The 15,841-nt window shown below is 43.4% G+C and overlaps 1 protein-coding gene across 1 annotated transcript in view; it reads right to left on the bottom strand.

Moving 5' to 3' along the window:
- LOC102558330 (interleukin-1 receptor-like 2) overlaps positions 1–12,514 on the bottom strand; it is a 37,837-nt gene extending 25,323 nt beyond the window's left edge. Inside the window, exons 1-4 of the mRNA XM_019485038.2 lie at positions 12,333–12,514; positions 3,737–3,806; positions 2,733–2,994; positions 430–616 (exon numbers count right to left, since the gene is read on the bottom strand). Coding sequence (XP_019340583.1) covers positions 430–616; positions 2,733–2,994; positions 3,737–3,797 — 510 coding nt within the window. The 5' untranslated portion in view covers positions 3,798–3,806; positions 12,333–12,514. The remainder of the gene's footprint in view (positions 1–429; positions 617–2,732; positions 2,995–3,736; positions 3,807–12,332) is intronic.
- Positions 12,515–15,841: the final 3,327 nt, after the last annotated feature.

The raw sequence follows: 15,841 nt of genomic DNA, 5'->3' as shown, positions 1-15,841 counted from the left end.
GCATTTCTCCTTGTTGAACTGCATGCTGTTGTTTTCTGCCCACTTGTCCAACCTGTCCAGGTCTGCTTGCAGCTGTTCCCTGCACTCCGGCGTGTCCACTTCTCCCCATAGCTTTGTGTCATCTGCAAACTTGGACAGAGTACATTTCACTCCCTCGTCCAAGTCGCTGATGAAGACATTAAAGAGTATCGGTCCAAGGACCGAGCCCTGTGGGACCCCACTGCCCACACCCTTTCAGGTCGAAGCCGACCCATCCACCATGATTCTCTGGGTGCGACCCTCCAGCCAATTTGCCACCCACCGGACTGTGTCCGGTCCAAGTCACAGCCTCTTAACTGGTTCACCAGTATGGGGTGGGATACCGTATCGAAGGCCTCTTACCCATCTAAACATTAGTTAAAACAGAGTAGACACCACAAGATCTTATACCTTAAGCCAGTGCACAGGCCAAATATTTTTCTTATCTCTGAAGTAGTAGAGATCAGGACACACAATACTTGCAGTTGATGACTTCAGTATATATTGAGTATAGGAAAATTTCTTATTGTAACACAAACCATTAGCAGTTTTGAAAACGTTTATATTTAAATATATTTTGTTGCAGCTTGTTACATTCCTACAATGAAAATAAAGTAGCTAGATTAGTTGTAATATATTTCAACTTTATATTCTTTTCTTCTAGATAGCTAGCTCTCCTTGGTAACTTCGAAGGAAGCTCTGAAATCAGACTGGAAAGCTGGGAATGTAGCTCCGTCCAGAAACAAAACCATTCCTTTTTGTTACATGAGAGCCCCGAAACAAGAATAATCCTTCCACTGGCATTTTCCTAACAGTCGTGTCCATAATACATTCCTAGACCAACTAAAACAGAAAGGATGTGGTCATGTATGATATGGCACAAAACGTTACTTGTGCTTATGAAAAAATTAAGAGACATATCCTGAGGTGCAGCTGATCTGCTCAGAAGACAAATCAGTGTGTGTGAATACACACAATGGCAGCATGGAACTTAAACCATATTAAATCTGTAGAATGTTAAGCAGTCTTAAAGTTAGAACATGCTTTGAGCACTTCCATGTTCAGGGTCAATACTGTTTCTTACCTTCACGGCTGACTCGCCACTAGAATGCTCGTGAGCAGGGCATGGCCAAGAGCCAGGACACCTGGGCTCTAGCCCTGTTCTAGGTAGGAGGAGGAGGTAGGGAAGGGAGGCTGGGAGCAGTGCATCCTTGGATACTGGAGGGCTACATATTGTTCATCTTATCTCTGTGGAACAGCCTGAAGTTACCCTAACACAAGCTAGGTAGCACAGCCCATAGTTAAATCTCCCCTGAAGTGGTCCTCTGAGCACCTCAAAGTTGCACACTTGGCATGAGTTAATGAGCTTGAATGTGCCCTTAAGTATGGTCCCCCCGGGGCAGGTGCAGACAGGGCGAACCCCAGCCCACTGCTGCTACCACTTTTGCTATTCCCAGCTGAGCCCACCCCCACAAACAGCTTGGCTGGAGCAGGTAGGAGAGGCTTTGAAGCTGCCCCCTGCCCCTGGAACAGCGGGGAAAACAGCAGCAAGCAGGGGAGGAGGAGAAGAGGAGGGCAGGGGCATGGAGAGGAAGGTGGCGAGGGATTCTTACATGCTTTGGGGACTTTAAAAAAGGCCCCAGAGCCTCCGGCAGCATGGAATACCCTCGCCGATAGATTGGGAGAGGAGGCGGGGGGGAGTGCAGTCACCCCTGCAGCATGAGTGACTCCTCCTGCACCCATCTTTGCCAAATCCTGGATCCATCCCTGGTAGATATATGAATATATATGGATTTACATAGATCTCTGATGAACTGAGCTTCAGCTCATGAAAGCATGTGCTATATATGTACATACATACTTTGGTTAGTTTGTAAGGAGCAAAGCTACCCTGCTTTCTACTTTACTTCAAACTAACACAGCCAATATGTCTCTCTACATCATTTTGAAGAATGTCAGCATAGGCATAAGTCTGTAATTCTGGGATTTGGGATGGAGTCCCCTCCCACCCATCCATCCCACCATCAAAAAAACCAACACAGACAGATCCATCTTCAGCTGGAATTGTTTTTCATGGTGCCGCTGAAGTGAATGAATGTATATTTTTATAAACTTTCTGTCAGTAGGCCCCTATTGCACTGATTCCCTGTTAGATTTATTCTGACCAAAATCTCACAATCACAGCTGAGGTATATTAAAAATTATTCCTCTGAAAGTTTTTTCAGTGAAGAATGCTTTTTCATTTAACATCTTTCCAATGTTAGTTATGATTTTTTACTAAATGATTCAAAACAAAATTTAAAAAGTGTATCAACTCCCCCCCACCACCAAATGCTTTAATTTCATCGGATTCATTTGAGATAATTTTATAAAAATAGAAAAAGTTAATATTTTGTAAATAAGTTCAAACTAAACCAAATGTTTTCCTTTATTTCAAAAGTTTCCATAACCAATACTTACCATTTTCCAACCAGCCTTAATTCTGTTGTATTGCCCCTTAAGATAAATATAACAAGCTACAGCCCCATCAAAATCAACTCTGCTAAAGTATAATATACACATGGTATATAATATACTCTATAAAAGTGCTTGTGAAGGGAAAACTACAAAGTAACTCTATATTACTATCAGAAAATATTTTAATTATTTTTTAGCTAATTTCTACAACAGTGTAGAAAACTAAAGAACCAAAAGAAATTAAAACAATTCCTTACTCTACAATACATTCATAGGATCCAGAGTCTTCTAAAGTTGCAGGCATAAACCAAAGGACATTCTCTTCCTGATGTACTCTGGAATGTTTATTTTTAGTTACAGGCATTTTTTCTCCACTTCTGTACCAAGTCAGGTTCTTTTTCACCTGTTGAAGATTCAATACATTACCCAATAAACAATCAGTAGCGAGAGGCTGCCCTGTCGGTACAAATATTGAACTTTGATTATGCTGTTCACTCAGGTCATATATTTGGCACTCCTCTAAAAAACAGAGACAAAAAAAATAAGTGAGTATGAAGCTAGGGAGGCAAACTCTTTACTTTTTAAACAGGTTTTAAGCATCATTTTTCAGTTTGAACAATTCCAGCTATGCATGCACAAAACAGAAGGTGCACTATAATGACACTAAACAACTTTTGGGGGAATTTTAAGCACAGGAATCACAGTTTGCATAACAATCTAAAATCCTATCCTGACATCTATTTTATACACAGGTATTAAATTAATTTCATTAAAAGACATCACCTTCCATATCACAGCCCAAAATTGTTTCAGCAACTACTGTATGTACCCAAATCTAAGACAACTTTGAATTTAAGATGAACCTCCATAAATACATTCTATATATGGAAAATTATGTTATAATTTTGTTGTAATTTTCCATGTATAGAATCTAATTACCTTAAATTTAAGAGAAATAAGAGATCAAACAGTAAAACAGCTTTGTAATGCGAATATTGGAATGCCCTAAATATTACCATATTTACTCAAATCCATGATGGGATTTTCCCCCCACATTTCTCATGGGGAAAAGACTCGTCACCTTATATTTGAGTACGATGCAGTATGGGGGCAGGCAGCTGGCGAGGCTCCAGCCTCAGCTCACAGCCAGACATTTGTGGCATAGAGTAAAAATTCAGGTGACATTCGGGTAAAAATTCAGAACCAAGTTACTTTTACATGTATGCGTAAAAAACAAACCAACAAACACTGGTCAACCTACCTGTCTTGACTAAAAAGAGAAAAACTAGGCTTATACTGCAGGCAAACAAATCTGTGTCCATTATGTTGTACTACAAAGGAGAGAAAAGAAAAGATTTTCAGCAACATCTTTCTAGATCATCTTTCATTTCAACACATAACCAAAAAATGACAAGAATCCAAATTAAAACTTAAAATTATCTCTGTTCTCATCTAAAAAGAAATATAAAGGTACTTTATAGTGTCATAAAATGTAGAGCTGAAAGGGACCACAGGAAACTGTCACAACCAAATTAAGTAGTGCCCATGTCACAAACAAGTAAAACCATTCAAAACAGTTTTTTTCTGCACTAGGTTAACTAAGGGTTAACAATAATGATAGTAACCACTTTTTTGCTGTGCACGTGAAAAAGAAATTTATAACTGCGACACTAACATAAAATAGAACTTAGCCTTCTGTGCTGTACATAAATCATTATAACTGGTCAGAGAAAACAGGGAGTAACCCTGTAAGATAACACCCTAGTGAAGACCGCTAGATAATTGGCGATTCTAATTAAATTTATGACGTGGCAAAAAGCAATTGGCTATTACACAAATAAAACCCGTCTTCACTTCCGTGAAGAACGGGAGACCTCCGCACACACACCTGAAAAACCTCTGAACGTATGCGTGAGAATAACTGACAAATTGATCGCTTGTCAGTCTCCCCCGTCTCGACCTTATCAGACGTAAATCAATGACCTGCCGGCCTGATTTTTTCTCTGTTTATCTGCCCGACCAAAGACTTTCATGCAGACCGACCTTCGAACCTTAAGCTGTAACTAACCAAGTATCTCTGACCTCCGCTATTCACCACCTTGACGGCATGAGTAAATAATCTTGCTTTGCAACCAATAAGCGTCCGCCTAATTAATTCCGCTCCAAGCATCACAAGTACCCGCCTGACGGCCTTCTAAGGCCCCAGACCCTTATCTGCCCGGGTGGGAGTCAGGGAGAGCTGCTGGCCGGCTGCCCTGGGTCCCGACAGAAACCATCTAGCCCCCTGCTCAAGACAAGATCATTCCTGATTAAACCATCCCAGTCAAGTACCCAGTCAACAACTATAGAGGAGTATAAGAGTATTGCCTCAGTATGCAGATATGAAATCAAGAAGGCCAAAGCACAACTGGAGTCGCAGCTAGTAAGGGACATGAAGGATAACAAGAAGGGTTTCTACAAGTATGTCAGCAACAAGAGAAAGATCAGGGAAAGTATGGGTCCCTTACTGAATGAGGGCAGCAGCCTAATGACAGATGATACAAGTACTCAATGTTTTTTTCACTTCTGTCTTCACAGGCAAGGTCAGCTCCCAGACTACTGCACCTGGCAGCACAGTTTGGAGAGGAGGTGAGCAGCCCCCAGTGGCAAAATAATAGGCTAGGAACTATTTAGAAAAGCTGGAAATGTACAAGTCCATGCAGCCAGATGGAATGCACCTAAGGGGGGCCGATGTGATTGAGAGCCACTGGTTATCATCTTTGAAAATTCGTGGCAGTCAGGACAGTTGCCAGATGCCTGGAAAAGGGCAAATAAAGTGCTCATCTTTAAGAAAGGGAAGAAGGAGGAAGATCCAGGGAACTACAGATCGGTCAGCCTCAACTCAGTCCCTGGAAAAATCATGGAACAGATCCTCAAGGAATCCATTTCCAAGCACTTGGAGGAGAAGGTGGTGATTAGGAACAGTCAGAATGGGCTCATCAAGGTCAAGTCACGCCTGACTAAACTGCTTACCTTCTATAATGAGATGACTGGCTCTGTGGACGTGGGAAGAGCAGTGGACATGATATACCTTGACTTTAACAAGGCTTTTGTTGTGGGAGACAGTATCACTCTCACAAACAAAGGAAGTACAGGCTGGATGAATGGACTGTAAGGTGGACAGAAAACTGGCCGGATCATTGGGTTCAAAGGGTAATAATCAATGGCTTGATGTCTAGCTGGCAGTCAGTATGAAGTGGATTGCCCCAGGTGTTGGTCCTGGGGCCAGTTTTGTTCAATATCTTCATCAGTGGCTTGGAAGATGGGCACAAGCTGAATGAAGATTGCTTCAGACTAGATGCAAGTAAAAACTTCTTTACAAGTCAAGTACCAAGGTTTTGGAACAGGCTCCCCCCAGAGGTGGTAGTCACCCACCCTGGCAATCTTCAAAAAGCATCTTGATGCCCATCTTGCTGAGGTCATCTGACCCCGGGCAGTCTTTCCTGCCCAAGTGCAGGGGGCTAGACCCGATGATCTGTAAGGTCCCTTCCAGGCCCTAAAAAACTATGAGACCATAGAGTGCACCCTCAGCAAGCTTGCAGATGACTCCAAGCTGGGGGGAGTAGTAAATATGCTGGAGGGTAGGGCTAGGATTCAGAGAGACCTAGACAAATGGGAGGATTGGACCAAACCAAATCTCAGAGAGTTCACTAAGGACAAGTGCAAAGTCCTGCACTAAGGATGGAATAATCCCATGTGCCAATAGAGATTGGGGACCAACTGGCTAAGAAGCAGCTCTGCAGAAAAGGACCTGAGGGTTACAGTGAACAAGAAGCTGAATATGAGCCAACAGTGTGCCCTTGTTATGAACAAGACTATCAGCACACTGGGCTACATTAGTAGGAGTACTGCCAGCGGATAGAAGGAAGTGTTTCTTTCCATCTATTTGGCACTGATGAGGCCACATCTGGAGTACTGTGTCCAGTTTTGGGCACCCCACTACAGAAAGGATATGGACAAATTGGAGAAAGTCCAGCAGAAGGCAACAGAAATAGCTAGGGGGCTGGGGTACATGATGTATGAGGAGCGGCTGAGGGAACTGGGCTTATTTATTCTGGAGACAAGAAGACTGAGAGGGGATTTAATAGCAGCCTTCAACTACCTGAAGTGGGGTTCGAAAGAGAATGGAGCTAGACGGTTTGCAGTGGTGGCAGATGACAGAACAAGGAGCAATTGGTCTTAAGTTGCAGCTATAAAAATTTAGGTTAGATAGTAAGAAAACCTTTCACACGAGGAGGTTAGTAAAGCACTGGAACAGGATACCCAGAGAGGTGGTGGAATCTCTATCCTTGGAGTTTTCTGGATCTGGCTAGACAAAGCCTAGGCTGGTATAATCTAGTTAGGGAGTGCAGGGGGTGGGGATCCTGCTTTGAGCAGAGGGTTGAATTAGATGGCCTCCTGAGGACCCTTCCAACACTTACTTTCTATGATTGTGTACTTGTTTAACCTGCCCTTAAAAATTTCCAGCATAGAAATCCCACAGTCTCTCTGAATAGCCTGTTCAAATGTTTATCCACCCATTAACCAATCAATGCTCCTTGTCCTGTCCCCTGCAACCACAGTGAATAGACTGCCTCCATCCTCTTTATAAATGCTCCTCGGGTATTTAAATACTGTTATCAAATCCCCCATCAGTCTTTTCTTCTGCAGCCCACACAATCCTAGTTCTTTCAGCATGACTCATAAATCATGCTTCCCAGACCTCTATTTAATACTTTTGTTGCTCTCTGCTGGAATCTTACTGATTTGTCCACATCCTTCTTGAAATGCTCCAGGTGAAGCCTCAACAGTGCAGAAGAGAGCAGGAGAATCATTTCCTTTATTTGGAAGTGACACTCCTGTTAATACTGCCTATTTTGCTGTTGGCCTTTTTTTTGTAATAAGAGTACACTGTTGGAAGATATTCAACTTCTGACACTTTATAACCCCAGGTCCCATTTTGAAGTAGCGCAGCCTTGCCATACATTCCCCAGTCTATTTGTACAAGAGATTTTTCCATCCTAAATGCAGGACTTTACGCATCCACCTTGCAGTACTTTAATCTGACCTGTATTTCTTTAGCTTTCTAATGAGAACATCAGGGAAGATGGATCAAAAGTCCTGCTAAAGTCAAGATGCATCACATCCACTGCTGTCCACGTAGCCTGGCACTCTGCTGAGAAGGAAATCAAGTTAATCAGACATGACTTGCTTTTGCAATTTGATCTTGCACTTACATTTTAGCTGCTCCTGAGCACGTTGTTCTCCTCCAGGTGTTTAGAAATACACTCCTTGATGGCTTGATCCATAATCTTTCCAGGTCAGACTAACCAGCCTGTAATTCCTCAGACTCTCATTCTTCCCTTTCTTAAAGATGGACACTGTATTTGCCCCTTTTTCAGTCATCTGGGACCCCACTCAACCCTCCATAGGTTCTCAAAGATGATAGCCAACAATTCTGAAATTTCTTTAGCCAATTCCTTCACTACTCTAGGACATATTCCATCCAGCCTAGACAACCTGAAATGACCAGCTTCTCCAGAAATGAAACCAGGATTTTACAAAGCGGATACTGGAGCAGCAACTGATGCAACAGGGTTGGCTACATCCCCCAGTCTGAGCCTCCTCCCAAGGATAGACAGGCTGGGCCACAGAAGCATTAGTCAGGGACTTTTTTAGTCCCCAACCCAGGTAAGAATTCCCTCCTTTCCCTTCCCTGCTCAGAGGCATGTCCCCTTCCACTCTTGCTGTTGCCTTGGGCTGAGCTCAGCCCCCACACAGGCCAACTGGAGCAGCTCTGAGCTTACCTCACCCCCAGACAGCAGCAGCAGTGGAAGGTGTTCTACTGAATAAATAGTCATCTGTAGACTGGAACTTGGCAATCTTTCTGTAGCAACAACACAGCAGCAGGTTTTATGGGATTTTGTTTGTTTACTTGTTTTTAAGAAAAATTAAGAATGACTTCTATGAAAACTGTCACAACCCAAAGTTGTGATTTTTTGTTTGTGTGCGCGCTTCGGCACCGCTAAATTATTTCCCGCCATTTTTGTCACTTTCTTTGCACGGTAGAGCTCTCTGCTGCTAGAGAGAGCTCTGGTGCAACGGGGGATTTCCTGCCAAATTACAGCTTCTTTGCAGTGTGCATTCCTTTTGCATCGTAGTGATGCTCGCTGCAAAGAAGTTCCCGCCATTTGTATTAGAGTCCACGCCATGTTATTGGCCGACTCCTAATTTAGGCATACGTGGCGGCTAGCGATTGGCTTGCTAGCCATACATAAGGCTTGGGTAGTTTCCGCCCAAGCTGGGGGAGGGAGGAGAGAGAGAGATTCTGTGTGAAGATCTCCAAGCGCTGTGGACCCTCGCGGATCCGGCGCGCCTCCCCTAAGCAGGCAGAGAGGCAATAGAGCCAAGCCTACGGAGCTTTCGCTTCTCGCCTCTCCCCGTCGCCCAGCGCAATCCTAGACGTATCCCTTTCCTATAATTTCGGACCCCGCGGACCCTAGCAAACTCCGGGGAAAAACTTATCGGACCCGCGGAGCCTGAATAGCTCTGGGGAAACTTTTCGACTTCAACTTGACCGGACCCGCGGAGCCTAGCAAACTCCGTGGGAGCAATCGTTTTGTCAGAGTCCTCCAACGAGGGTTCAAGCGGGAGCTGTGCCTGGAAACTTATCCAGCCTACACCGATACCATCTTTGGGTGTAAGTAAACAATCTTTTCAATCAACCGTTACGCCTCCGTGACTAATTCTAACTCGCGTGCACAAGACCATCCCGCGGTTTCTCCCACCCCGCGTGTCCGGGCTGACAGCCACAGCCCGCGTGCACCGGAGATGGGTCCAGTACGACCCCGGTTCGCCCCCGGCTTGCCCATGGCAGCCAGAATGGGATCGAAATCATCGCCGCGCATGGCGACGAGGGCGGGCTCGGGGCCCAGCCCGCACAGAAACTACAAGAGAAGTTGACAGGTTGCAAAACACCAAGTTAAAATCTGAACAGGATAAAAGTTAACTACCTAATTCCTTGTGTTAGTCTATTAATAATAATTTCTCACACGCATCAAAATGTTGAATTGTTTTTGGAAATTTTCTGATTAGTTCTATTAGCTTTAAAATTAATCTATTTTAGCTACCAAATACATAATAAAATTAGTATAGGTAGACTTTATGCAAAACCTTACCGAAAGAAAGGATTTTTGTGGATTCCTACATGGAGTTCACTGAAGCCAGATCAGGGCCTCAACATCTAAAAGCCTTACCTATGACACGGTGTCTGTGCTGTACAAGCTGGGAAAGGCAATAGATTCTGCCTCTGAGTGGAAGGGAGAGCAATTTCTGTTGGACAAGTTTCACAGACATGCTTACTGGTCTATGTTGCAGTATCTGATCTAGTTCTAGATCGGCTTTTATTGACCACCCATACACATAAAAAAATCATACGCAACACAGCTTTGCTTGACCACCCAATGGTCCCCAAAATGAGCCTTCAAAACCAGAATTCCTATTCCCTGCCTCTTCCACCTAGACCCAGTTTAACTATCTGTTTTCTAAACACTTACCCCTGCACCACTTCGTGTTTACTTCCATCTTACCAGGTTAGTTTCACAACAGGATTCTTTGAAAAGAAAACTGTGCAGCAAAAGCCACAAATCCTTCCCTGTAAATCTCCTATAGTCAGTTCATCCAAGTTCCTGAAACATATACATTAATTTCTCTAGACCTGCCCTGCCTACTTTTGGACTCTACAGAAGTAGGTGCAAGATGAGGAAGAATATCTAGATCCTGTCCTAGGCTCCCACATCTCCTAGAAACTGCCACACCAGGCACAACATCTAAAAATACTCCTTCTAGCACATGCATCCATTTCACTGGCGCTTTCTCTGTCTCCCTTGTATAACTCTCAAAAGCCAGTTTGTCTGTTTCTGTTCCACCTTCTAACCATGACTCATGACCATGACTTAAAGTTGAACCGCCACTTCCCACTATTTGATTTTTATTAAAAAAACAAACTTATAATTTCTAACCAACACATTCTGATTTTGCTACACAGGAATAATTAGACATTCTGAGCGTACAAAAAGAATAGCTGAAATGGTCATTCCTGCCCTTGATCACAGTTGCAAATGTGACAAAAATTGTCTAAGAATTCTTCTTCCTGTTTGGCCAATTTCTCTGACTTTTCACCTGAATTGTTACCTACAATAGCAAAAATTCTTATTGGAAGTGTCAATCACTCCTAAAATATTAGAATACTACACAGCATTTATTCCAACATACCTACAAGTTTCAACAGAGAATATTAATAGCACTTCTTAAAGAAAGATAATGAATGCATGGCCTGAGAAATAAAACAAACTAAAAACTATGTGGAATGTGTTATGTTTAAAGGAACAATAGAAAGGAAATATCGTACTTTTCATTTTAATGAGTGACTGGGTACCAGCAAATTTAATTTTGGTTATTTTTCTGGCTTTATACAGGATTGTGTTTAACATAAAAGTAATATGTACATTTATTTTATAAGCAAATCCAGTAAGGATCAAAGTAAAGCAGATAAATCAAATAAAAAAAAAATCTCACCTCTTTAGCTCCTGCACCATTGATCAGAGTATCTAAATGAGCTAGATCCCAATAAATCCTTCCAAGTGGCACTTAAGATGCTTGCAAAGAAAAAGGAATACATGCTGGGAGCCTGTTAAAAGGGTTTGTTTTTTTCATTTGTCTGCAACAAATAACCACCATTGTTTAAAGTCTGTGACTGCATATAGCTTCTTACAGAAAAGACATGAATTGCAATTTGGTGTCATTTTCTTTGCTATTTTAAAGTACAAATTCCCCACACTGCACTTAACGTGGATTGACTCGAGACATGATACCTGTGTTAAATGTTTCTAAACATCAGAGTAAAACAAAACACTAGGCATTTTGATTGTGTAGTCTGTTTGAGAAAAGGCTGCTGCTGTTTTTCTTATCTAGAGCCTTTGGAATAAAGAAGTCTCAGGGGCTCCATAAAAGGGTTATTTCCATTGACCTTCACTTCTGGTTTAAAAAGCAGTTGGACAAAGCTGAAGACAGGAGTACAGCATACTTAGGAGTTACCTTCTCCCATAAAATAGGGGCATTTCCACCTTTGTCTCCTCTGCACTAAGAATTTCTCACTCATAGGTGTTAATGGAATAGGGGTAGAAAGACATAAATATGCAGCCCTATTCGAATGCTAAAGTCTGTGCTGCCTTCCTCCTTGTCACATGTACTGGCCTCAATCACAAAAATAAACTTTGATTGCTTTTTCTTTCCTGCCGATTGTACTGTTTCATGTCCTTCAGATGAGCTTGAGCAAGGCAGGTTTCGGTGATATGTTTTACTTATCCAGCGAAGTCCAACTTCTCTCCCAACCATCTCCTAAGAGATCACCAAGAAAGCCTCTTGCTTTTCGCAAACTGCCTGGCCCACTGGGGCTACAACAGCACTTCAACTCCTTATGATTTAATGCCCTGGGACAGTTTCACCTGCCTGGCCCCACTGAGGACAACCAGCCACAGGTATTGCTAGCAACGGTGGGGCGGGAGGGGGAAAACCCCACTTGGAGCTGACAGTCTTGAGAGTTACAGGTAGGCCAGCTCACCTGTCGGTTCACCAGGGACAAGGCAGAAATCAGTGGCAGCTGGGGTTGAGGTGAGGGACCCCTGCACCTTCCAGACAGAGCCAGGGCTCGACTGACTTCAGCAGCAGCAGCTCTGCCCACCCCCGAGCAGAAAGGGAGCCACAGGGGAGAGGAAAACAGGGGGGCGGCAACAGCAGGAGCCGGCTGCCGGGCAGCTCCCAGGGCAAGAGGCCCTTACCTGAGGCAGGAGGCAGCTGGGACCGCGCTGGATGCGGAGGTTGGTCCAGCCGCAGAGCCACAGCCCTGCCTCTACCCCGGCGGCAGCACAGCACGCCCCGCCCCGCCCCGCCCCCAGCGCGCCTGCGGCCAGCGGCGGGAAAGGGGCAGGGCGGGACAGACACAGTCTGCGTCCCGCATTGCCGCCCGTCTCTCGCTTATACAGTGTGCGCGCAGACACTTAACAGCGTGGGGCCAGGGTTTCCATGGAGACCCCCAGCCACGCTGACTGGGCATACAGCTGGGTGGGCAGCTGCTCTGAGGCTGGGATCTTGCAGCCGTGGCAGTGTGGTCCAGAGCTGCGATCTGCTGCCTGCACGCCCCGGGTTGTGGCTCTGCCCTAGCACAGTACTCTAGATGCGGGCTCACCAGTATCAAATAGAGGGGAATAATAACTTCCCACCATCTGCTGGCAACACTCTTTCCAATGCAGCCCAGGATGCCATCTTACAGCAAGAGCACACTGTTGACCCATATTCAGTTTCTTGTCCACTGTAACCTCCAGGTCCTTTTCTGCAGAGCTGCTGCCCAGCCAGTCAGTGCCCAGCCTGTACCGGAGCTTGGGACTGTTCGGTCCTCAGTGCAGGCCTTTGCACTTGTCCTTACATCATCACATTGTGGGACAGGTACTCTGCAGCTGGTCTCCATTTATGGCATCACTGACTGATGAGCTCCACAATATGTTTAACACATCACAGGCCCTCGCACGTACACAGGCTGGACCTTGTTCCAAACCAGCCCAGCCTCCAGGCAGTGATTCCTACAAGCCCTCCAGAAGAGAAAGGCAGCGACTTCCTTATATGCTTGGGACCCCTCCAACAAGATGCTTGAAACTGGAAGAAGAAGCCACTCCTGGAGGACGTAGGGGGTTCTACCGCAGGACAGCAACCAAAGCTGGCGCTGTTACACTGACCCATCCACAGAAAAAAAGCAGCTAGGAAAACCACTGAGGCCCCGACCACACATTACATATATTGCACAATTCCCAGGACAGCCATGCAATATATTGAGAACAGCACATATGCAAAGTAATTGTCATGCAGTTAAAATGACTACCCAGATATAAAGAGAGCCAGCCAGCTATAAAGTTACTGCTCAAAAAGGTGTAACAATTCTATAACTGGTTTCTATCCCATTTTCATTTGAACATGTAGCAGGATAAAAATTCGTAAAAGAAGCTAAAGAAGGCACTCTGGAACCAAAAGAAGAGGAGTTCTCTTCAGCAGGGAGGATTTGGGATTCAGGCCACAATCTTTTCAGGCCTTAGGGCTAGAGCTCCCAGGAGAAACTGAGCCCCATCTGCCACTGTGGCAGGATGGCTTGGAAAGTAAGGCAGCTTTAGCCATTAATAATGCAAATGCCCTAGGAATAAGAAGTGCTGTAAGGTGAAGGCACTGGAATTTGAGTAGGAGGCAACCAAAGGAACGGCAAAACAGAATGTACCAGCCAGACACAAGAGCAGTAAATAGAAGAGATGCTGCATTGCTTCCACTACTTAAATCCAACTCCCATCACACTGAGGGGCTCCCATACTGCACTGCTGTGAATTCTCCTATCCCTAGTCTTATATCAATGCAAATCCTCTATTACAAAACCTAACGTAAGAGTAGACCAGCAATCCTACATTCACATGCACAGCTGTACTATCACCGGACCATAAGCCGACTTAGCCAATATTCTTATACAAGCCATCTGCAGGTGTCTTTACTAGCACCTACATCATTGCCCTCTCAAGTGGCATTGCATGGTACTACAGCAATGGTAGGAAAGATCCCCAAAGTTTGGACTATAAAACAAGGCAAAGCACTTTCACCGTTGTACATTTATTACTGGTGCCAGTGAGAATTGTGAGATTCAACCCAGAGCGAGGTTGACACACCAGTGAAAGACAGGTTTAAAAAAGATCTTCTACTTCAGCATGTATGCTAACTCTCCCTGGATTAACCTAGTTGCATACACAGCAGTAAGTAGAAATTTAAGTTAAAATTCCCATGAGCACCATTCTGCCTTGCCCTTCCCTTTTATAGCTGTGGTATTTCTTCCATACAGATGCAAAGAAAACACAGCAATGTTTAGGTTGTAAGACTGCACACAAAGTACAATGTAATAATGAAAGCTCCCAAATCAGTGCTCTCTTCTGCTTTTATATTATACATCAGTGACCAAAGTGGCTATTGCCAGAAGTAGATGTTACCACCGATTTCTACCAACAGGTTCGGTTTCTGTTTTAGTGAACGCACCACACACACTGAACTCCCCAGCCTGAATGATCAGGTACCTGTTTACAGCTGTGTCGACTGCAGATGGCTTTTGATCTACATCCAGAATAGAGCTTGAACTCAAAAGCCTCAATGAGATGCCTCAAACATAAAATTCAAGAGAAGTGTAGATAATAGGAAAGGACAAAAGATACCACTAATGCACTAATATATACAATACAGTATATGTTCAAATTCAAAAGAAAAAACCCACAAACATCATATCATCACTCACAATTACTTGAATGAGGAAAATCGTATTAGCCAAAATGAAAAAATAATATTTCACATATACATTAGTCTGCAAAAGAAGCAAGTTTACGTATTCAGAAAATTCAGAAAAGACACCAAGGCATTTTCTATAAAACTTGCATCCAAATCTTCCACAAAATATAATCAGCAACATCACATCTTTGACGCAAGGTATCTCATACTGATTATACTATATCCAGTCTATGAAAATATTTTTTCTAAAAAATCCATCGATTACCTAGGTTGAATTAAATTCCTTTTAAGTAGTAATTGTAAACAATTTAAAAAGTCAGATTTTTAGTGTCAGAATTTAGTCTTCTGTATTAAGTATGAAAATATCTGACCTTCCAAGTGCAAAGTCCATTTACAGTACTTAAAAGCGGACCTCAAAAATTCCATAGTGGTAAATTTGATAATTTGATGTATTTTAAATATAAATTTTAGTCAAATTCCCCACATTTTACCTTTCCATCTCCCTGTGCAACAGATGCAAATAAAATAATGTGGCATTTAGATTTTTACTTTTCAAAAGCCAAAGAGGAAATCCCACCTGCTTTAGTTTGGAAATGTGCATGAGTATGTTTGTACAGCTCCACAGATTTTACCTTGTATCACTATCCACACATTAAGGGTCATGTATACCACAATAGTTGAGCAACTGTATTTTGTACAATTTGACTTTATTTTTTAAAGCCAAGGTTAGGGGGACACAGTATAGAATTTTAGAAGCTCAGTTTCATTTTCAAAATGACTGTATATGGCAACTGTTACTAACTAGGCCATGTGTGAATTTTAAAATTGGCCAACTGAGATGTGTCTGTGCAAAAACTTTGCCCAATTTTTAAAGTGCATAAGTACATTAGAACACCCATACCCCTTAATGCTCCGAATGCATATTCTACCAATGCTAAAAAATCTTAACTGTTATGCAATGACCAAGAATGTTTTTAACATTAGACTG

This window comes from Alligator mississippiensis, chromosome 1 (assembly GCF_030867095.1).
Source record: "Alligator mississippiensis isolate rAllMis1 chromosome 1, rAllMis1, whole genome shotgun sequence".
Taxonomy (NCBI): Eukaryota; Metazoa; Chordata; order Crocodylia; family Alligatoridae; genus Alligator; species Alligator mississippiensis.
The sequence above is the reverse complement of the archived record's forward strand: the minus strand, read 5'-3'. Positions and strand labels throughout refer to the sequence as shown.